This window comes from Ursus maritimus, unplaced genomic scaffold, assembly GCF_017311325.1.
Source record: "Ursus maritimus isolate PB19 unplaced genomic scaffold, ASM1731132v1 scaffold_32, whole genome shotgun sequence".
Taxonomy (NCBI): Eukaryota; Metazoa; Chordata; class Mammalia; order Carnivora; family Ursidae; genus Ursus; species Ursus maritimus.
In genome coordinates, this window is record NW_024425786.1 from 2299138 (window position 1) to 2321257 (window position 22120).

Consider the following 22120-nt stretch of genomic DNA (forward strand, 5'->3'; position numbering starts at 1 on the left):
CCCCCCCCCCCCCCCCCCCCCCCCCCCCGGGACTGGGCTGGGTGGAGACAGCCTCTCACATTCCTGAGGGAAGGGTTTCCAGCCTCCCTGGGTTGGAATTCCTGCTTTCCCTCCTCCCATGTGACCCTGGGCAAGTGGCTTGACCACTTGGTGTCCTGGTCCCCTGGTAAGCCAGGTAAGAAGATTCGGGGGAAGGAGACAGCCCACCGTTGTGCCTCCCCACTCCTGCCTGTACCCCCAGGCAGACCCTGGCCTTAAATGCAGCCCCACATGGAGCCCCGGTCACTGCCCTCACCGGAGTCAGGGCCCTGCACGCCGGACCTCGGTCTCCCCACCCGAGAGTGCCTCAGCTCACCTTCTGCCCCTCTCTGTAGCCCCCGCAGCATGCAGACCCAGGAGAGCGGAGTCCAGTACAGCAGGTGGGATGACCGCAGCCGGGATGAAGTCCACGTGGTGGCTGGGTCCGGCATAGAGGAGGCCTGGAGCTGGCAGAGGTGAGGGCCCGGAGGCCCACAGGCCAGCAGGGGGAGCCTTCCACCTCCATGTCCCTTCTGGCGGCTTCCACGCTGCAGGCCCCCCACCCCAGCCCCAGCAGTCCCAGCAAACCTGGGCCTTGCACCTCCATGTGCGGCTTCCCTTGCTGGGCTCCCTCCTATCTCCTGAGTCAGCAGAGCGTACAGGCCACCCTTCTTCGGGGTCCACCTGCCCCAGGGCCCACTCCCCTCCAGCCTAGCCCCCCAGTCCACTCAGGGGCTCATGTGCGGGGGCTTCTCTCCCTAGGGTCTCCCGGAAGCTGTGCTCGGGCAAGCTGGGCATCGCCATGAAGGTGCTGGGTGGAGTGGCCCTCTTCTGGGTCGTCTTCATCCTTGGCTATCTCACTGGTTACTACGTGCACAAGTGCAAATAAGGCTACCCAGCACGCGTGCTCGGGACTGGATGCCCGTGCGTGGGGACGTGGGCTCGGCGGGCGTCCCGTACACCAGAATGTCCTTGTATACACAGAACCCTATATACATGATCGCGTATACAGAAGACTTTTCTCTCTGCACAGACTCGTGCCCCTGCCCCCGACACACACACAGACCCAGGGTGCAGAGGTCCCTGGCCGGCACGTGGGCACACAGGGACACAGGTGCATGTGCCTGGCGTGGGTGGCCAGCCCAAGACCACATGGCCCAGAGACATGGGCCAGTTTGAGCTGAGACTGTAGGACACGCCCCCAGAGCCCCTGCCGAGGGTCCAGGCCTGGCAGCTCCAGGGAGGGGTCCTCCCTGAGCGGACGTTGTGGGGCTGTGTGGCCCTGGGTGGTCCCCTGCCCTCTCTCGGTCCTCTGACTCTTCTTTGCAAGGGTGGCTCTGAAGGGGTCATGTGTGTCCCTCTGCCCACCCTCCCAGGGCCAAGACCCCATCCTGGAAGTCAGTCCTGGGCAGGGTGGGCAGTGGGGCCTCCGCCCTTGTCTGGAACCCACCACCTAGTCCTCCCTGTAGTGGACTGGGCTGGCTCCCTCGAGGGAGCAGATCCAGTGGGAAGATGCCTCCCCCCCTGTGCCCTGTGGGAGCCTTTGTGCCAAGGCAGCCATTAAAAGTCTGTTGAATGAAGGATGGGTGAGGGCCTCTTCCACCAGCCCCCAGGTGCCTGCCAGGTGAGGCCAGCTGGAGGGCATTTCGACAACACTGGGAGGCTTGTGGGAAGGGCCTGTCCTCCCTCCCACTTGGCTCTGGGCCTTGGAATGTGTCTTTGCCTGGCTGGACTCTCTTGTGGGAAGTGAGCCCCTGGGGGCAGGCCCGAGGACTGGCCGCGAGTGGGACCTGTTCCTGCCTCACCCTACTGAACACATACAAGGCCTCTCGGCTCAGGGGTTCAGTCCTGTCCCCCTGCCTTGTTCCCAGGATGTGCCCTCCGGGGCCCTGTGTTCACCCCCACCTGACTACAAGCGCACATCTCAGGCCCCACAGGCCCTTGCCAGAAACACCTTAGCAGAGTGCTTTTTCCCCAAGGACTGAGGGTGGGAGGTGAGGGATGGTCCCTGTCCTCGTGGGGCCTGAGACTGGAGGTCACATGGCAAACCTGCGTGTCGGAGGCCAAGCTGGCAGGGAAGGGCAGAGACCCCCTAAGACTGGCCTGTTGGGGACAGCTGCACCACCCAGGTGGTCCCTGCTCTGCCCACAAGGAGGGAGTGGCGCCGGGGGGGGGGCAGGCCTGGGCTAGGGTCTCCAAGCAGTGATGGGGGGTCTGCTGTGGGGTGGGGACAAGGGAAGGTGGGTAAGGGGCATCGGCAGAGCCTCATCCAGCCAGCCCTCATCTGGGCCTCGGCACCTGTCTCTAAGGCGGCCCCGCCTCCCAGCCCGTCTGGCCACACTCGAGGAGGGAGGGGTACCAGCCGACCCCCATCTGGCCGGCCTTCCCCTGGTGCCCCTGCTGGAGCCACCACAGGGTGGGCACTGGGTGAGGGGGCACAGCTGGGCTGCGTGGCCTCCATGGGCTCTAGGACGAGGGCAGTCTGCTGCTGAGGTGCAGGGGCTGGGTCTCCCCAAGACTGGGTGCAGCCCTTGCCGAAAGCCGGGCCAGGGAGCTGGACAGAAGAGAGGAGGGCCCCTGGCGGCTGCCTGCCCACCACCGGCCTCTCTCAGGCCATTCTGGCCCCCCCTCACTTCCCAAACGCCTTGCAGGCTTCAGGGTCCCACTGCCTGAGAGCCCCTGGGTCAGGTCAGATGAAGGGGCTGGGGGCAAGGCCAGAGCCCAGCAAGGAGGGGGGACAGAGCGGGGTGGGGGGCAGCAAGCAGGTGTGGTCCACGTGTGAGGGGCACTGTGGGGAACCAGTCCTCAGAGCCTCCCCAGCTCAGCCCAGCACTGCCCAGTGGTCCCCGCGGGTCCTCACAAGTACCTCCTCCCTGGGTTGGGGGGAACCCCATGGGCAACAGCAGATGACAAAAGCCATCTGGATCTGGCCTTCGTGCTCTGCGCGCTCTGAGGCCCAGCAAGCCTCGGGACGGAGAGCGGGGTGCACCAGCCCACTCCCTGGTGGACGTGCACGTCCCCTTCCGTGGGCTCTGCCAGCAGCCCGGCCTCTGCGCGAGAGGTTGCAGCCAGGCCCTGGGGACACAGGCCACCTCCTTGTGAGCTGTCTCTGCCAGATGTGGCCCCCCCAGACCCTGGCCAGGAAGGGGGACAGCACCCCGCTGAGTTGTCAGGCAGTCTCCCCTCCACGTAAGACTCAGGAATGAGAGCTGCTGGGGGCAGGTGCCCCTGGGAGGGGGTCCACCCCCCACTCCAGGCCCAGAGGGGCAGAGCCTGTGTGATAGTTAAGTGCTTCCTGCTTTTTGCTGGCAAGATCTGGGCTGGGACAGGGGGCATTCGGGTCCTGTTTCCCCACAGACACTACCCCAAAATACTGGCAAGAAAGGATTCACTGGGGAGGAGCCGAAATGTTATTAAATGACATTTATTGTAAGAGGGCCGGACCGGCAAGAGGAAGGATGTCCAGCTTCCGGTGGTGACCTCACATGGGGTTGAGCTGCGTCAGAAGGGCAACAGGCCGGCAGCTGTCCACGTCAGTGAGGTCCCAGCTGACAGGATGTGCCCCCCACCCCCCCAGCTGCAGACCCACACCAGCCACGGCACCCGCAGCGGTCGCTGCCCGAAGTGCCCAGGGCTAACAGAACAAGGAAAAGCCACCCTCCACCACACCTCCTTCAGCCCAGCTGCGTCCAGGGACCGAAGAAGGGAAGGCCAAGAGGCGTCTAGAGCCGGGTCGGGGTCTCAAGGCAGCCGAGCTGGGTCCTACGGCGCGGGCAGGCCGAGCTCTGGGAGAACCACGTGGCTTCGTGAGCTGGTTCCGATGGCTAAACGCATGGGCTCAGTGGGCCTCTTGCAAATGCTCCCCAAGTCAGAACACACACACTGTGTCTCGCAGGCCACAGAACATGACACAGATGAGGTCACTAAAGACCAAAAGCCAGTGAGTCAGTGTCTCGTAACCCAGCCAGATCACGAAGCAGGGAGGTCAGTCAAAACCACCTACCCACCTCGTGGCTGGCCCGTGTCTGCGGCTCTCGGGGGGGTGTGTGTGCACGTGTACTTGTGCACAGAAACACACACACACTCACACAGCCGGTCTAGGGCCCGAGACATTCAAACCTGGACATAACCGGAAACACAAAATGCTGAAGAACTGTTCGCCTGGCCCCGCTCTGTGGCTGTTGCTGACTTCAGACTTGGCCTCCCGCGGCCACCCCACCCCCCGCCGCGGTCTGTCCTCTAGCTCGTTGACGGCAGAAGGGTCCTGCCCGTCCGCGGAAGCCGATTCTGTGACAGGGAGCCGCGTGCAAACCCCGAGCTGCGCGTTCTGACGTCTGCTCCTCCCTCCGCGGCCGCACGAGGGGACTCAGCGGCTCTACCCTAACACATGCAACCACAATATTAAGAATAAAATGCTTTTGCCAATTCTGAGATCACCTTAAAAATATTTTTTTCATAAAAAGAGGACAATCTGGGGCAAGCTAGGAACAGGATGTCACTCCCAAGTCGAGGCCGCGCCGCTGGTTGGGAGCAGCTCGCAAAGCTGCTGAATCGTAGAAAAATAATGGTGCAGCTCCCGGAAACGCCGTCGCTTGGCTTCCCAGTTTAGAGTTGAATATCCAAACCCATCAGAGTCTTTTTTCCCCCTGAACAAAGGTGTTTGCTGTGTTCACATGATTTCAGAACATTCTGAACAGTGAATTCCAGGATTTGAGTAATTTCGTAAAAAGCGTTAATAAAACAGTTCAGCGCTGGAAAGGCAAAACGATTCAAGCCCCTGACAATGGGGCGTCTCCGCAACAGGACAGAACCGTCTGGACAACCGAACAGAACGCATGGATCTCAAAAACCACCGGGGTGAGAACGTAACGAATAACTTAACGTCAGTACAACAGGCACAACTGAGGACCTGCGTGGCGGAGCTGGCGGGCATGCCGCGGCCGGGGCTCAGCGGATCACGGTCACGTGGGGAGCGGTGAGGCCCAGGTCCGTCTTGGAGGGGTACACCACCTTCAGGTGCCCGTCCTCGTCCAGCACCCGGACCTGCTCCACCACCAGCGGGGTGCTCCCGGCCTTCTCGGCACTTGGGCTCGCGTTGGGACCCGGAGGCTGTCCAGAGACCACGTCAGCTTCGGGATCTGAAAGGGATCCGTCCTCTTTATTTTCTAGCGTGTACTTGTTGATTTCTGCCATCTTCTGCAAAGGAAAAATACCATTTTAGGGGTGACTGGGGCAGCCCTGTGCGTGAGGGGCAGCAGGAAGATGGGGGGCGCGCCATCCGTCCTTCATGGCCAGAGTGCCGACTGGGCAACAGGACGGACTCACCAGCACGAGGGCGTCCATGATCTCTTTACAGGTCTGCAGACTCGTAGCACTTGTTACTTCCAAAAACAGATCAGAAGTTGTTTTCTTAATCTTAAAAAGAAATCAGAGGGGTGTCAGAGAAGAATAAAGTTACCAGAGACATCAGCAGGCGCTCTGAGGAAAAACCCAGAAACAATGGTGCCACGAAAACCAGGACTGTCCCGTTCCCAGGCAGAGGCAGGGACGCACACACGGTGACGCTTGGTGCCGCCCCGCATGTGACAGGGACACAGGCTCTGGAGACGGGGCCTCTGTGAGCGGCGTGGGCTCGGGGCCTGCACGGTCTGGCGTGCAGACAGGATGTCACGGTGGAGCGGCCCCAGACACACGGACACACACAGGCCCTGCCCTACCTTCGTCTTCTCGCTGTTGGTTATCGGTGGGAAAGAGATCACGTCACCATCCGCATCCACGAGGCAGGGGTAACTCTCCTTCCCGTCCAGTAAGTGCAGATATCTGTGGGGGAGAAACACAGGGGAGGCCATGGGGACGCACGCCTACGGGTCATGCCGGACAAATGTAAGCTCTTGAGCAAGTCAGTGTAAGGTCAGGGCGTCTCGGAGCTTGGGAGGAAGACGTGCGAGAGCCCGTGCTCACGCAGGCCTAGTGCAGCGGGCCGCCCATACCCCAACTCGAGCCGCTGGTGGTGTGGACAAAATGCCGTGGGCGTGATGGCTGTGACCACATTGCCCTCCTCTGCCCCCGTGCAGGAGGACCCGTCACTCCAGAAGGGCCTGCGTGCCCAAGAAAGCCTGTTCTCCCCAAAGCAGCGTCCGAGCCCCGGCTCCACCGAGAAGAGGCGGCTCCTTGTACCTCACGCAAGAATCCCTAACAGCACAGGGATGAAGTGTGGGAGATTTAACACCCGTGAGGAAAAGTCTCAAGTTACGGCAGCGCGTGAGTGAAGTGGAGGCCGAGGTGCGCCCGGCAGGGTGGGTGCGGCGCCCGCAGGGGAGGCCTGCCCACCTGTGCAGGCCCGACACGTTCTGCCTCTTCTTCTGCTTCCTGTGCTCCTCGGCCTCCAGCTGTAATTGCCGCACCAGGTCCTTGGCCTTGACTTCTTTGCGCCCCAAGGGGACGATCTGTGGGGTGAACACCCGGTGGTGAGCTCGGATGGAAACAAGCTCCCCTTAGAGCCAAGGCCACCACACGACACCGGGCCTCCGCTCATGTGGCCATCGGCACAGCGTCTCCTCTCGGCTCTGCCCTCCATTCTCCCTGGGATGGTGGCGTGAGCACGAGGGGGCCACAGAGGCCCTTCAGGGACCTGACAGCCACACACACCCGTCCTCTCGAAGCCAAGCTTAACCTTCAACCTGCCCCATGCAATGGCATCTCCCAGGCCTGTGGCCCCTAGAGGGCCGAAGGGGGAGGGGCAGGGCCCGCGGCCCGTCAAGCCAGGCGTGCAGCTGGGCACCAGGACCGCAAGGCAGCCGCTGGGGACCCCGGTGCACCACAGGGAGTAACAGACCGTGGTGGGACTTGGATGAACCAAGTTCACGCGAGTCAACTCCAAAGGACGGGTTTTGCAATCGGGACATAAACCACAGTGTTTGGTGAAAGCTGAGCAAATGAGGGAAACCACTTGGAAGTCACTCCCTACTCTGATGAGTTTACTTTCACAACCGTCCACACGGCCCGGGCACAACTTGCTGTACTCGCCGGGCAGCGTCAGATGCTGTCCCAGAGCGCAGGTGCGCCCTCACTAGTGCGTGCGGGTCACTGAAAACCGCAAAAGGAACAGGAGCAAACGGGGAGAGGGGCATGTGACGTCACCTTGAGGTCCTGCGGCGGGCGGGTGGTGTAGAGCAGGGGCCCGCGCACGGCCCGGAGGTCGTGGGTCGCGATGGTGGCTGCCGTTCTCTTCTCACAGATGTCCTCATGGAGCTTCGTCTGTAACCAAGACCCGCGGAGCTCAGCACCCAAGCGCCCTGGCCGCCCCGCGCCATGCCCCTCTGCCTGCTCCCGCGGCCTCCCTGCCCCAAATGCATCCTGTGGAACGGTCACTGGAAAACGCTCTTATTTGTTCAGGGGTAGAATTTCTTCTTTTTTTTTTTTTTTAAAGATTTTATTTATTTATTTGACAGAGAGACAGCCAGCGAGAGCAGGAACACAAGCAAGGGGAGTGGGAGAGGAAGAAGCAGGCTTCCAGCGGAGCAGGGAGCCCGATGTGGGGCTCGATCCCAGAATCCTGGGATCACGCCCTGAGCCAAAGGCAGATGCTTAACGACTGAGCCACCCAGGTGCCCCAGAATTTCTTCTTTCTGTAACAGAGGATCTGAGACTTCAAAGAACCCTTCCTGAACTAAAATTTATGACTGAATAAACAAAAATAGGACTTAAAAAGAAAAATATCCCCAGCACGTTTTTCTTCGAAAACACTCATGTTTGAGTTCTAAACTCCTGGCTGGGAGCACACAAGACACGGACTTCGGGAAAGCTGCGTCGTCCCCACAGGGCCATGGTGGGGGGTCTGCAAACATCAAAGATGTGGCTTCTACTTTAAAAGCTGGGCAGACTGCACAGAAAAACAAATCAGGACGTTCCTCTACCGTGACAACAGCTGGCAAGAGCTGACGATTTTCATACTATTACAGAAATCAGAAAATCCCCCAAGCCATCAGAAACTCGGGGAAACGTCGATCTCCCACTGTAACAAAGCTGACTTCAGAAACGAGCAGGACTGCAACGGTCTCTGTGGACGAGCAGACGGCGCCCACCCCCACAGGCAGCCCCGGTACCGAGGCCCAGGTCTGACCTGCTCTGTGCACACACACTGCGACACCAGGCCGCATGCACCCACCTGGGAGGTGAGGAACCGTCGGAGCGCGTTCCCAGGCTGCAGGTCCATGCCTCTCACGACGGCCCCCACGATGAACGGCCGGACATCCTTGACCGTGGGGCTGACCTGCACGGTCAGCGGGGCAGGGTTCTCGGACACGTGCAGGACCCGGAGCAGCAGCCTGCGGGTGGTGTCCTCCTCGTCCTCCTCCCCCTCACCACTCTCCCTCCTCCGCCTGTCGCGCCGCCTCCTGCGGGCCTCGTCCTTGTCCTGGCCATCCGCCCTGCCCTTGCCCCGCCCACCACCGCGGCCTCCACTGCGCAGGTACTCCAGGATGGACTTGGTCTGGCAGCCGTGGACCATCTTCTCCAGCCGCCGGTCCGTCAACTTGTTCCCCCGGAAGTTGACCTCCTTGAGCTTGGGGCAGTCGGCCAGCTCCGCCGGGACCTCACTGAGCTGGTTGTTGGAGAGGTCCAGTGTCTGGGAGGAAGACGGAGGGCCTGCGGTCACACACCGCCTCCCGAGCACTGCCCCACCCCACATGGCCTGTCCCCAGCTCTGCGCCCAGACTGACACCTGCTACCACGACCACGCAGCCGACGGTGATGGCTGCCAGCAACCCCCACCCCACCGCGGGGAACGCTCGTCTTCCTCTTCCTGCTCCCCTGCAAGGCTCCTCGTGGCGACAACTATCCTGATGGACGAAGGTGACAGAGAAAGGGGAACGTGTGGTCATGAACAGGTAAGTACTTGAGATGAGAGGTTCCCCACAAAATGGTGCTCACACTTTTTAAATTAAAGGGGTTACAAAGAGCACAGCATGAGTAACAAGCACTACTCTTCATATGGCAATACGAAGTCCCCAGCAACAAATTGGAGCAGAGACCTCAGCTCCACCCGCGTGCAAGGATGCTGGCCTGGGCTCTCGGCCTCCCATCCTGACCCAGGAAGGGTTTAGTGCCACAGCTGTCAGCGCCACAAGGCGGCTCGTGAAGCCCTTTGGCCCATGCAGAAGAACCTTCCATCACTGTTAATGACTGGGCTTGGACAAAAACGCATGGCTGGCATCAGTATCCCCGAAATGAGGGAAACCATCAAAACAGCCACCTTGCGGGGTCATCCCGCCCACAGCAGGGACACTAACGGAGCTGTCTTCTAGTAGGTGGGTCTGCGGCAGGTCCTCTGCTTCCCCTTCTGCTGCTGTGGTGGGGACTGGCCCCCCCGGGAAGAGGCCAGCCGCCGCCCCATCTTTTCCCAGCGTGACCGTGCCAGTGGTGGTCCTGGCCCAGGCAGCACTGGGACTGTACATGGACTGCCTCTATCACGTTCTCCTCCCGGGCCACTGGGAAGCTCAGGACTGCCCTGCTCGGCACGGCTGAGACCAGACGGGGCAGCCTTGGGAGAAACCTGTTATCTGGTCAGTTGGCATGAGCACAGGGGACCAGTGTTTGGAAAGTGAGGTGGCAAGGGGCAGTGGCTTGGGGAGAGCTCTGGAGCAGAGGGGGCCTGTCTGGACGGTGCCTAGAGTCAAAGCAATGCTGGCGGGCAGCCCCCCTGCCCCAGCAAGTGCTCACACTTGGTGGCTAGGCTGGCACCAGTCCCAGCCCTGACTGGGATGTAACAGGCCCCAACAAAGCTGGTGACGGACTTTATCACGAGCTGAAAAGGGAGCAGGGGCTCTGAGGATCCAGAAGACGCTGTCTGCTTTGGCTGGTAGCAAGGACAAGCCAGCCCCCAGTTATGAACGAGGCTATCCTGCGGCTGCTGAGAAGCCGGGAGAGCCAGTGCACAGAAGGGCTGTCACAGCTGAGCGAATGCCGGGCGGGTGTCACTGAGAAGCCTCTAAAGGCTGTACCAGAGCTCAGAGAGAGAGAGCGACTAGAACAGCCTTCCACTCCGCACTCAGGACCGGGAGGGAGGGAGGGAGGATGGACGGACGTAAGCCAGACCTGGCCATCAGTCACCCTTGGGGGGCCAAGTGGCCCCGAGGGGCTGTGGGCAATGCTATTTCCTACAGCTGTGGCCACTTTGTGCCTCACCGGGCCTTTCTCCTCGCTGCAGCAGGACCGGGAAGGGTGGGGTAGGTGGACTCTATCGGGCCCTTCCAGGTCCCCACCACCCGGAGGCTTGTGAGCAGCAGCGAGGGGCTGGTGTTCTGAGGTCAGGTTTGGGGTAGCCTGTACTAGCTCCACCCGCACACACAGCTCTGGGGTCCGCCACACTGTCTGAAGGGCTCTGGCCAGCCTGAGGACTCCGTCAGGGGCACCCTCACTGCTGCATGAAACGGGCCAGCCAGGTGGACGCCATGTGCTGGCAGCAGAGAAGAGTCGGCAAGGAGGGGAGACTGGGGGGCTGCACCTCACTGGCTGCCGCCCCCACTACAGGGGCCAACGGCACGAGAGTCCTGGGTGGGGGGCTTCTTTCAGGTGCAAGGATGAGCAAATCGTGGATATCTCAGAGTAGTAGGCAGGGGAGGCAGTCAGGGCCCAGAGAGCAGCTCAGGCCCTGTGCAGGACCCTGTGGGAATGTGGACAGGGAGGGGGGTCGGCAGATCAGGGTTCTGGAGGTTGGGGGCCCTGCAGAAACGTGGACACCAGCAGGTAAGAGCAGCAGACTCAGGAGGGTTTCACGCCTAGAAAAGGAACACTAAGGGAACAAGGGAGCCCCAGGAGGTGCCCGGAGACGACAGGCAACAGTGCAGGAGGGCAGGAGGCCAAGTTTGGACGGTGCGTGCCCCCGAAGGGTACGAAACGCAGAGTGGAATGAACTGCACGTGGACTGGTGCCCCGAAACCTGCCTGTTGCCTGGAGCCAACACGCCGAGACACCGTCTGCTCCCTTCCTGCAGGTCACACAGACGGCTGACCTGGCCTGGGCTGCTGAGCGCCTCTGCGAACATCACCGCTGCAGGGCCATGCTGCCGGGGAAGGGCTCCTAAATCCCTGGCTGTGCCAACCTGACACTCATACGCCACTTCTGGAGGGACGCTAGGGACTGTCTTCATTCCTGCGGGCATGCCAGCCCGAGGGTACCTGGACCCCGCCCAGGCACCGAGCCGGCTGTCACCTCCGCAGCCACTGGGGAAGACACGAAGACGGAGGAACGGCTTCTATACTGCGGTGTGTCTGCGCGCCGGGCAGAGTTTCACATTCCGAGTTTAACCTCTCCGTGGGGACTCCCACGTGAGTGACCTGGGTGGCCCCAATGGGGGCGGGCACCTGCAAGGGCAAGGGGTGGGGAAACCCTGGGGACATGTGTCCCGCCTGTCCCCGTCAGCCCTGGCTGGGTAGAGCCCAGGCTGGGGTCAGTCACCTGTGACGCAGGCAGGAGTGACGTGAGGGGCCGCCAGGCTTGGTGCACCACTGCCTTGGCAGCTGGGCCCCACAGGTGACAGAACCCCAGTGCAAGGACAGATGCCCCCAGGGAGAAACCCCTCCAGATGCTCCGAGGCCCCCTGTGGGGAGCCAAGCTGAATGGCCAGACACCAGGATAGCGATGGAACCGGGCTCAATACAGGCCGTTAACCAGCCGGTGAGGACTCAGCCATCTCTTGGGCTCCTTTGTCACTGGTGGCCAGAGTGGGGAAGAGGGCCAGGCCTTCAGGGCAGTCGGGTCTGAGTCTGGGGCCACCGCCTGGGACAGCTCCCTGGGGGAGGGCGCACCGAGGCACTTGTCTCCCCCCTCAGGAAGTGAGGGAGGCGACAAGCAGAGGCCTGTCTGTGGCTTCTCCGGTGGCTCCTAGGGAACCGGTGCCTCCAGGAATTTACATCCTGGGTGAAGTCTCCCCAGGAACGTAACGGGCCTTCACTCGTTTCATCTGCCAGGTGCAGTGGGAGTGCCAGGCTACCAGCTCCGAGCCTCCTCCTCAAGGAGTCCTCTCGAAGTGGTGCTCCCAGGAGCCCTGAGCTGCCACGTAAGAAGTGGACTAGCCTGCGGGGCAGAGAGCGGCGCCAGGACATCCTGGAGACAGAGCAGCCATCACAGCGTTCCAGCTGGGCCCAGCCCTGAGCTCACGGCCAGCTGAGCGCAGGCACTCATGACCGTGAGCCAGCGAGCAGAGCGGCGCTCAGCTGCGCCAGCCCCGGCGGAGACCGTCACACATAGAGCAACTGTTGGCTGTTCTGGCGCAAGGATTTGGCCTGGTCTTGCAGTGGCGGACGGCCCGCGCAGTACCGCAACCTCCCTGTTCACGGCCCTGTGGCGTCCCCACAAGCCTCTCACAGGAAAAGACACAGTGCAGGAACCAGCGGCATGGCCACGAGATGCTGGGAGCGCCCACACTTCTGCCTCCGAGCTCAGTCTCCTGCACCCCAGCTGCATTCCCGCAGCACCAGCAGGGACATCTGGACGCACAACCCCGGCATGCGTGCAGCAACTGCTCACCGAGACATCATCTTAGAAAGGCCCCCGGAGGACATCTAAGTCCAAAAGGGATTCCGACTAGCTCTGGCAAAACACCCTCCGCGACACGCACAGCCCTCTTCAGCTGGAAGAGATCGACAGAAGCCTAGCAATGGCGGGGGGAGGGGTTGGCAGAGGACACATGCCCTGAACGATGGTGTCCAGACACAACGGAAGCCACGGATGTCACTGGTGGGTGCCGCACACGAGTACAGACATTCAGAGCAGACCTGACCACCGGGAAGCCATTCTGGATCTGAAGGAAGGAGAACTGACTGCACTCACATGGCCTGTACTCAGCTGCGCATCCGGTATGCTGACCTTCCGGAAAACCGAAATCTGACAGATGGGAAGATGGAGTGAACCGTTTTGTACGTGGTCTGTCACACCGCAGCCACAAAGCGAAGCCTCCAGCCCTGGATGACCACAGTGACCCGGGAGTCACCCCCACAGCCTCGCTCTGCAAAGGCCAGCAAGCACGTGGCACTCTCTCAACTACAAACACACACACGTCCATACACCCAAGCGGACACGGACTTAGATATGTATACAGACATATACACACATTTGTAAGATCAGTTGACAGTATCTTAAGAGTAACTCCTGCTGAAATAGACCAGCTGTTAAAGCGTAGACATATGTTATTGCTTAAGAAAATCTGCATTAAAGGATGAAAGTAGGAGGAAGAAGAAATACAAGTCTGCCTTTTTAAGGATGAAATGGGAAGACACAGGGGAAACAGGGCTGCACAGGAGCTTCTGGACTGGATATAGGTGTGGCCGGGCAACTTCCATCCTCCCCACTACACCCCGCAGGCCTAATGGACACCTGTCCGCCTAGTATTTTGCTGGGGCCTGGGGAGGGGTCAGTAAGCAGCTCCTGGACAAGGGAGTCTAGAGGAAAACCCAAAGTATTTGTTGCTGACTCTGAACAACCCCTTCCGGCCTCTGTAAAACAGGAGTAACAATCTCTTCCCTTGGAAGGCAGTCGTCAGGGCTGAAGGAAATACCTTACATGAAATCACAGGGAGCTGCACTATGGGAATTCCCGTTACTTCACATCTCCGAGCCTTGCCCGGGGCCGCCTCCCCACCCACCACGGTCACGGAATCACAAATGTTTGGAGCTAGAGACACTTAGACATGGGGCCGTACTGCTGACCTTCTCCCGACCTGGGACGGGAGCCGAGATTGCCAACAACTCCCCAACAGCGGGTCGCAGAGGGCGGCGCCAGTGGAGCCAGGCCCGCGAGGCTGGAGGCCCCGGCATGGGAGTGCGGCCCGGCTCCGGGAGCAGGTCCATCCCCGCCGCGCCTCCAGGGCTCCGCCCCGCCCCGCCGCTCCCCGCTGACCTTGAGCGACGCCAGGTGCGCGATGTCCGGGCTGAGCTCCCGGAGGCAGTTGTCCGCGGCCGCCAGTTCGCTGAGCAGCGGCAGCGCGCCGGGGCGGAAGAGCTCGGCGGGGAAGGCGTCCAGGCGGTTGCCCGTGAGGTTGAGGGTCTGCAGGCGCGGGGCGCAGCGCGCCAGGTCGGCGGGCAGCTCGCGCAGACGGTTGCCGCTGAGGTTGAGGCTCTGCAGCTGCGGGAGGCCCGGCGGCTCGGCGGGGCCCAGGCCCTGGCCCGGCGGCAGCGCCTCCAGCACGTTGCCCGAGAGGTCGAGCACGCGCAGCGCGGGCAGCGGGCCGAGCTCAGGGCTCAGGCCGGGCCCCAGCGCGTTGCGCCGCAGCACGAGGCTGTGCAGCTGCGGGAGGCCCTGCGCCAGGCCCGGGCCCGGCTCGCGCAGGCTCCCGCAGCCGCTCACCTCCAGGTAGTGCAGCAGCGGCAGCGTGAAGAGCCGCGGCGGCAGCCGCCCGCCCGCCGCGCGCACCCGCTGCTCCAGCCCGGGCCCCGTCAGCAGCAGCTCGCGCCGCCGCTCGCGCTCGGCCAGCTCCAGCTCGGGCCAGGCCTCGGGCGCGGGAGCCGCCGCCGCCGCCATCGCGCCGCCACTTCCGCCGCCGCTCCCGGGGCGCTTCCGGGGCACGGCGCGCCCCTTCCGGCCCGGGCCGGAAGGGGAGGCCCCGCGACACAGCACGAGCCCCGGGCGCCTCTGGGAGAAGAGCGGCCGGGAGGTGTCTCGTTGACGGGAAAGGACTCTGCGGGCCTTTGCGGCTGCTCGGGGGCCTGGGACCCGCCGCCCGACCGGGTCACGGCAGCGGAGCGGCGCGTCCCCCGGGTCCGACCCCGAGCAGTGATGGCCCCCCCAACCCTGTCCAACCCTAAGCAGTGGAGCCCCTGACCCCACCCGCGTCTGACCCTGAGCAGTCCAAGGGCGCCTGGCTGGCTTGGACCATCCGTTAAGCCTCTGACTCTTCATTTCGGCCCAGGTCATGATGTCAAGGTCATGAGGTCGAGCCCTGCGTCCTTCACGCTGGGCTTGGAGTCTACTTGAGATTCTCGCTCCCTCCCTCTCTTTAAACAAAATTAAGAGAAAATAGTCCTCCCTTCAGCACATATGTCGTCACGCACGGAAATCAAGCTCTCAGACAAGGATCTGAGCGCCGTGCGGGACCGCGTCTGCGAGAGCAGCGCCAGCTGGATTCCGCACTGAGCATTTGTTCTTATCAGAAAAGCAAGGACAGATGCCTCCAGGCGTGGGACAGGAGTACAAAGGGGCAAATACCTTGAAGCCCTCGAGCTGCCTGCACTCTCCCAGACGCGCAGGCATGCAGAGCGGCTGTCACGGGGTAAGGGAGGAGCGGGATGTGCGCGCTGGCCATCGCCAGGTGCAGGAAGGGGCACTGGGAGTTACATACTTTCCTGGCTCCTGACCTATGCCCTGTTCCTGGGGATCGTGGGATCCTGTTCCTTCCGGGCCATTGCGTTCAATACCCTGAGACCAGGAACGCTGCTGACTTTTCTGCTGCTTCCACACTCACTCCTTAGGGTTTACAATATACTTTCTAAGAATAACTCCACAGCCCCCCTTTTTGTTTAGTGGGATATGTAGGTGGGCTATTGAAGGGGGTGACGAGGATCTGCGTGGTTGCTACAAGTGCGTTTTGGGTCCTCCAGGCAGAACAGCAGGAGAGGCTTGCCTTGATGACTGTAAAGAGAAAGGAGATCAGTATAAGCAGTACAGCCATGTGAAACCAAGAGCGGGGTTTGAGTTCAGAAAACCAGTTTTTTGGATAGAGCTAGGTAGAAATGAAATTGAGAGTATTAATGGTAGCTTGTTGACTTTCTTGTTGGAGTTCCTGTATTTGTGCTTGTAACCTAAGTTTTAGGTTTTCAATGGAGAGGGATGCCTGGGTGGCTCAGTCAGTTAAGTGTCTGCCTTTGGCTCAGGGCATGATCCCAGGGTCCTGGGATGGAGTCCGGCATCAGGCTCCCTGCTCAGCCGGGAGTCTGCTTCTCCTTCTGCACCCCCCCAGCTTGTGCATGCGCACTCTCTCTCTCTCTCTCGCTGACAAATAGAATCTTTAAAAAAGAAAAAAAAAAAGATTTTCAATGGACAGATTCAAGGAGGAGGAAAAGGCTTAATTAAGATGAATTTTCAGTTGCCCCCAAGACTTGCTGTAGGGAATTGAAGTAATGCAGTAGGATGTCAACTCCGAGTCCCAGGTTAATTGGGATCTGGTCCAGAGTGCTTGGTGATGTTCTCCTAACCAGACAACAGCGGCTTCTAAAGCCAGCAGTCTAGCTAAAATTTGTTAATTTCGACCTGTTCTTCTAAATCAGTTGTAGTGTTTTGCATATATGAATGCACTTGTTGTGCCCTTTGGAGGGAGGGAGCCAAAGATGTGGCAGTGGTTGTCGTGGTAGCGGCTACAGCCCTGATGGCTAAGAGAGCTGCCAGTGGGATCCCTAAGACCTGTTCTGCATCACCCTGTGAGAGGTCTTTGATAGGTGTTGGTTCATTCTTCCTCCTCTCGGCTGATGGCATGCCAGCTGGTGGAGTTACCGACCTCAGGCTGAAGCGTGGAAGCCGGTGTTTGAGTTCCTCGCGCCAGCTATCAGCCGAGCGGGTGGCCACAGAGGACCTTGTGGAGAAAGTGCAGCAGCGTGACCTCTCCCCCAGGTGAGTAAAGGTGCCGGGCCATTCCCCCGTGGCCGGCCGTTGGGCAGTCTATACCATACTTGCAGTTTGGGAAGGGGTTCCTCAACCCGAAAATGCTTTGAATGAGCCGAATTAAAATGTTTGTCTAGTTGTAAGTGATTAATAGTAAACAGTGCCTTCATTACTCTCATTTTGGGGGCCTCAGTTCCCCCTTTTTGTTTATGCAGTAGTTTCAAGATACTGTTGGCACGTTCAACAGTGGCTTGACCTGGAGGATTGTGGGGGAATGCCAGTGGAATGTGTGATTCCCCATGTATTTAGCAATTGGGTTATGCGATGGGGCATATAAGCTGGGCCATTGTCTGTTTACGTTTTTTGGGGGATGCCCATTTTGGCAAAGCATTGCAAAAGATGACTGATGACATGAGAGGAGCTTCACCGCTCTGAGCAGAGGCCCATATATATCCAGGGTAAGTAGCAGTAGTAACAAATGAGGGGAAACGGGTCATGTCCATTTGCCATGGTTGATTTGTGGATAAACCACAGGGACTGACTCCTCCAGGAAGATGAGCAGAAGAAAATCACTGGCGGTTGGGACAGAAGCGTGTGATGTGTTTTGCTTGTGAAAGAGAGACTGCCCCTTGGCTAAGAAAGGAGTGAGAATCCAAGGCAGAGGAGAATTAAGATCCAGTAAGTCAGGAATCCGCAAGATTGTGGCCCTCCGCAAGAGGCCCGTGTTGATGAGAACGACTGCCCGTGAAGGGCAAACAACGGGGAAGCCTGTGTTGTAACAATGACCGAGCTTCAAGAAACAGACATAGTAGAGGGCGGTTAGTGTGTGTGTTAAGAGTGGCGGCAGGGAGGTCCCAGTAATTGTGGGAGTCTGTTATTAGATCAAGAGGTGTTCGAGAAAAGACCTTTAGAGCAAGAATGGCAGCAGCCAGTTCTGCCCTGTGAGCGGATATGGTAAAGCTCTGTAGGCCTGTTTCCATTTATTCCTGTTTCCATGTTACAGCCCCTCCTGCGGCTGCTTTGGGGCTGTAAGAGCATCAGATAAGGGTTTATTAGAAATGAGAGAGTAGGAGGACAGGTGGAAATATTTAAGGCTCTGGATACGTTTATCTGAGGGCAATAGGAAGATAAATTGACCCATAAAATTAGCCACTGCAGTTTGGAACTTTCCATCATGTATCCGTAGGTCGTGCTTTTCTTCTTTGCTGATGCCTAGTAGATATATTGGGGATCAAAGCCAGTTAGCTGAATTATTCTTTTCCGACCCTCTCATAGGAGCTGCAATCCAAGAGAGAGGTGAGAGGCGACCCTGTGTTTGGGTTGGGCTGGGAGGAAAAGCCTTTCAAGAACAAGGCATTTATCAGGCAGAACTTGGCAGATTACCCTGTAAGGGGAGTGAGGGGTGTTCAAGGCAAGGACAGTTACGCGGGCAGAGCGATCTCTGCGGTCTGACAAAGTAGAGGTTCGTCGTTGGAATAACAGATCTCGTTGGTTTCCTCGAGGCGTCATCCATCGTGTGGACGCAGGGTTTGGATCTCCCTGTAATAAGTTAAAGAGGGAGGTCAGCTGGCAAGTAGGAATTTCTAGAGTGGGACGCAGCTGTGCCCAAGGAGTGAGCTAAAAGTGAAGTGGCGACGGAAAACGGACAGCGATCTGTCGAGCAGTGACTGTCTGCGACGCGAGCCTATACTCCAGATACTCCGTGGAGCTGCCGGTGGTGTTTTCTCAGGAGCGGTGAGCAAACCCGCGGCGGTGACTGAATCAATAAGAAATCGTAAACACGTACGGAGAAGGGTGTTATTATCTGAAGCAAGCAGATATCTTCCATGTCATGATGAATCCGTATGCGTGGGAATCTATTTCTGGTGGGTTGAAGGGCTGCCCTGACAAAAGACTGACACCTGGGGCGGGGGGCTCTTCTCCACCCCCGAGGCAGATTCTTCCATTGGTGTCTTTGGACAGCTCTGTGATTGTCGATCGTGGGGACTGAGAAGGCACATTTTTCTTTATCCTCGGGGTGCAAGGGGATAGTAAAGAAGCAATCTTGGAGATCAATCCCAATGAGACTGAGTTGAAGGGAGTAAGGAAGGATTTGGAAGACCAAACTGTAAGGGCCCCATGGGAATCATTTGAGCATTAACTGCCCATGAATCATGTAGCAATCTTCATTTGCCTGACTTTGGGGGATACAAAAGAGAGGAGTATTCCGTGGGCTGGTCGAAGGTTCTCTACGTCCAGGAGTTAATTCCACTCGGCTTAGTAGGGGTTTTAGTTTGTCCCCTTTTACAGGTCATTGCTCCACCCACGCAGGGGGACCTGGTTTCCAAGACAGCTTGAGTGGGGGCATTTCTGCAGCAATGGCCGTCTGCATAAATCTGTTTGCAAGGAAAGATTCCATTGCTTTCATAAGTCTCTTCCCCAGAGAGAAACAGGGATGTTTGGGACAAAAGGTCTTGTGATGGCTCGGTGCCCTTCCATATCAGCGCATACAACAGCAAATTTATTTTGTAGGGGACTGTCTTGTCCCCCTCCTCTGGTAAGAGTTCGTGAAGTGGGCACAAGGGGAACTTCGGTTGGCCAGTCTTGGGCTTGAATGACAGGTGCGTTGGCCCCAGGATCTATTAAGCCTTTCATAGTTCTTTTTGCAATTGTAATTTGTAATGTGGGTCGTGTGTCCTGGATGGGCAGAGCCCAAAAGGCCTCCTGCTTCGCACTGGTACTGCCAAAGCCCTTATCATGTCTTTGTCTATTTTGACTGTTTGGGGGCCCAGTAAGGAAGCAGGAGCGACTGTGCTGCTGCGGTCTGTGGCGGTATTTCTGTATCGGTAAAAGAAGTCAATGTTATTTGAATTTCCCCTCTGTAATCGGAATCAGTAACCCCGGGGAGAATGAATATGCCTTGGATAGTTGTGCTAGAGTGCCCCAAAATTATTCCTGCTTTTCTGGGTGGCAAAGGACCAACTATGCCTGTGGGGGCCTTTTTTGCTTCCCCAACCATTTTAAAGGTCACATCAAAGCAAGAGGCGGGTCCAGTCCTGCGCTGTCTGCAGCGAGCACGTCTATCACTCAGTGTCGTCTGGGGTGAAGGGGTTGTTGGACGTTTTGGGGACCCATGTCTTTGCGTTGACATTCCACATTTGGGCGTTTGGGTTCGAGGATTGGCTCCCGGTTTGCATGGGGGCTCGGGAACCAGCGCCCCTCTTCAAGTTTCCCAACGGGGTTTCCCTGCGAGTCGGACTTGGACTGGCATTGGTTAGCCCAGTGATAGCCCTTTTTACATTTGGGGCATTTTTGAGTGGGACGTTTCCGCTCTTGTTGTCGGCCTTGTTTCTGAAAACGTCCCTCTTTGCCTCATTTACAGCATTTTTGAGGTCTCAAAGCGGAGGCGAGCAATACTGCCCTACGAGACGGCGCCCGCATTTTGGCAGGCTCTCATCGTTTCCACAGCGTTTGGGCGCTGGCCTCTTAAAGGTGCCAGCCCCTTCTGGCGGTGCTGACTGGCATTTCCTAGGCCCGTTGTGTCGTCAGAAGTGTTTGTGCAGTTTGTCGTCTCTCTGTAAAGGTCATACAGGGTTCATTGGCTCCTTGCCGAACCGTAGCGAAGGAGCCAGATGGGGTCTGAGAATCTGGAGTCCGGGCCGTGCTTAGGGGCCGCATCCGCTACTTGCCGACGTGCCCTTCGAACCACAGTCCTAGAAGGCCCTTGGAATGGCGTGTTATTTGTCAGGTTGCCCATGGCAGGTATCCGAGCAGCACCTCGAGATTCGTGCAGCCGTGAAGAATACGGGGTGGCGTTAACCACCATTTTGATTGATGTTTGCCGTGCCAAGGGGTCATGTCATCTCCACCGCCTGTCCCTTCCATAATGCCCCTCGTGGAAGTACTTGAGAGCCCGTTCTCGCGGCCGCTCCGAGGCTCCTGGAAGACCTGGAACGTAAATGACCCCGGGGTGGCGCTCGTGCCTGGGCCCAAGGACAGCCAATGAAGCCTTCCTGTACTTGGGCTCCTTTAATGTTTTCTCCACCACGGAGAAGCAGGCAGTGTCCTTGACCCCTTTATTTTCCGCGCTAGAGAGGGCGGAGGAGGGGATCCATCGGGGGTTAATACTGGAGCCTCCGGTGGGGTGTTGGGGGTTCCATTCATCGGGGCTGTTGCCGAGACGGGGCGGCGTTGGCCGATCTGAAGGGGGAGGAGTGAGGTCCTGCCAACTAGATGGGGCGGGTTTTTTTCTGTAAAGAGTGGATAGCTATCGGGCAAAGATTCCATGTATGCAAATGAGAAGCTTTAAGGGGACCCAGTGCATTTTTCAGCCGTCTGCGCACACGTCCCCAGCCCTCAGCTGAGGAAGAGCCCTCGGGCGGGTCCCGGGGGCCAGCTGACCTATTACAGACACACTTGCGTTATGTCCTATCAGTTCCTGCCCCGTAGAAAGCGGCGGCCGATGCAGTTGCTCCCTACGGACAGCCTGTTGCTTACTGGAAGATGTTCCCATAACTGACGCGTTTATAACAGACAGAAAAACAGATCAGAGAGAAATTGAAAGTAAAATTCCACGTGCCTGAAAGAAAGAGAAAAGCGAGTTCAATCGTGGCTCCGTGTCAGGCGTCAAGTGTTGTAGCGGACGTCGTTTCCCTTTCTCGGGCTTGAGGAGTGACGTGCAGGATGGGCATTATTTCGAGCCCTGAAAAAGTCCCTGTTCAGGTGCCGAATGTCGTCACGCACGGAAATCAAGCTCTCAGACAAGGATCTGAGCGCTGTGCGGGACCGCGTCTGCGAGAGCAGCGCCAGCTGGATTCCGCACTGAGCATTTGTTCTTATCAGAAAAGCAAGGACAGATGCCTCCAGGCGTGGGACAGGAGTACAAAGGGGCAAATACCTTGAAGCCCTCGAGCTGCCTGCACTCTCCCAGACGCGCAGGCATGCAGAGCGGCAGTCACGGGGTAAGGGAGGAGCGGCATGTGCGTGCTGGCCATCGCCAGGTGCAGGAAGGGGCACTGGGAGTTACATTCTTTCCTGGCTCCTGACCTATGCCCTGTTCCTGGGGATCGTGGGATCCTGTTCCTTCCGGGCCATTGCGTTCAATACCCTGAGACCAGGAACGCTGCTGACGTTCCCGCTGCTTCCCGTCACCCCTTAGGGCTGACAATATGCTTTCTAAGAATAACTCCACACGCATATATTAAAAAGAAAATATTGTTTCATTTAAGAATGTGTGTTACTAATTGTATTTTTCCACTCGCATATTGCTTAGTGTATTTTTAATATTTTTATAAATTTTTTCCTTAGTTTATCTATTGAATGATGAATTACAGTCTTTACCTTTATGAATTTACGATTCATTTAATGTTTTGTAATTTGTTTATGTCATTTTATTTATTTTTATTTTTTTAAAGATTTTAAAAATTTATTTGACAGAGAGAGAGCACAAGGAGGGGGAACAGCAGACAGAGGGAGAAGGAGAAGCAGGCTCCTCGCCGAGCAGGCAGCCCGACGTGGGGCTCGATCCCAGGAC

At 58.5% G+C, this 22120-nt stretch overlaps 2 protein-coding genes across 3 annotated transcripts in view; one reads left to right on the top strand and one right to left on the bottom strand.

Moving 5' to 3' along the window:
* Positions 1 to 1018, top strand: part of SMIM1 (small integral membrane protein 1 (Vel blood group)) — a 2825-nt gene extending 1807 nt beyond the window's left edge. For both annotated transcript variants that reach the window (XM_040645675.1, XM_040645674.1), the window contains exons 3-4: positions 375 to 494; positions 781 to 1018. In XM_040645675.1, coding sequence (XP_040501609.1) covers positions 385 to 494; positions 781 to 907 — 237 coding nt within the window. In that variant the 5' untranslated portion in view covers positions 375 to 384 and the 3' untranslated portion in view covers positions 908 to 1018. The remainder of the gene's footprint in view (positions 1 to 374; positions 495 to 780) is intronic.
* Positions 1019 to 3426: 2408 nt separating this feature from the next.
* LRRC47 (leucine rich repeat containing 47) lies at positions 3427 to 14535 on the bottom strand. Its single transcript, XM_040645673.1, has 7 exons — positions 13915 to 14535; positions 8186 to 8644; positions 7159 to 7275; positions 6349 to 6464; positions 5736 to 5838; positions 5344 to 5433; positions 3427 to 5214 (listed from the first exon to the last, which is right to left on the bottom strand). Exons 1-7 carry the CDS (start codon positions 14533 to 14535, stop codon positions 4966 to 4968), a joined length of 1755 nt encoding a protein of 584 aa, XP_040501607.1. The 3' UTR covers positions 3427 to 4965.
* Positions 14536 to 22120: the final 7585 nt, after the last annotated feature.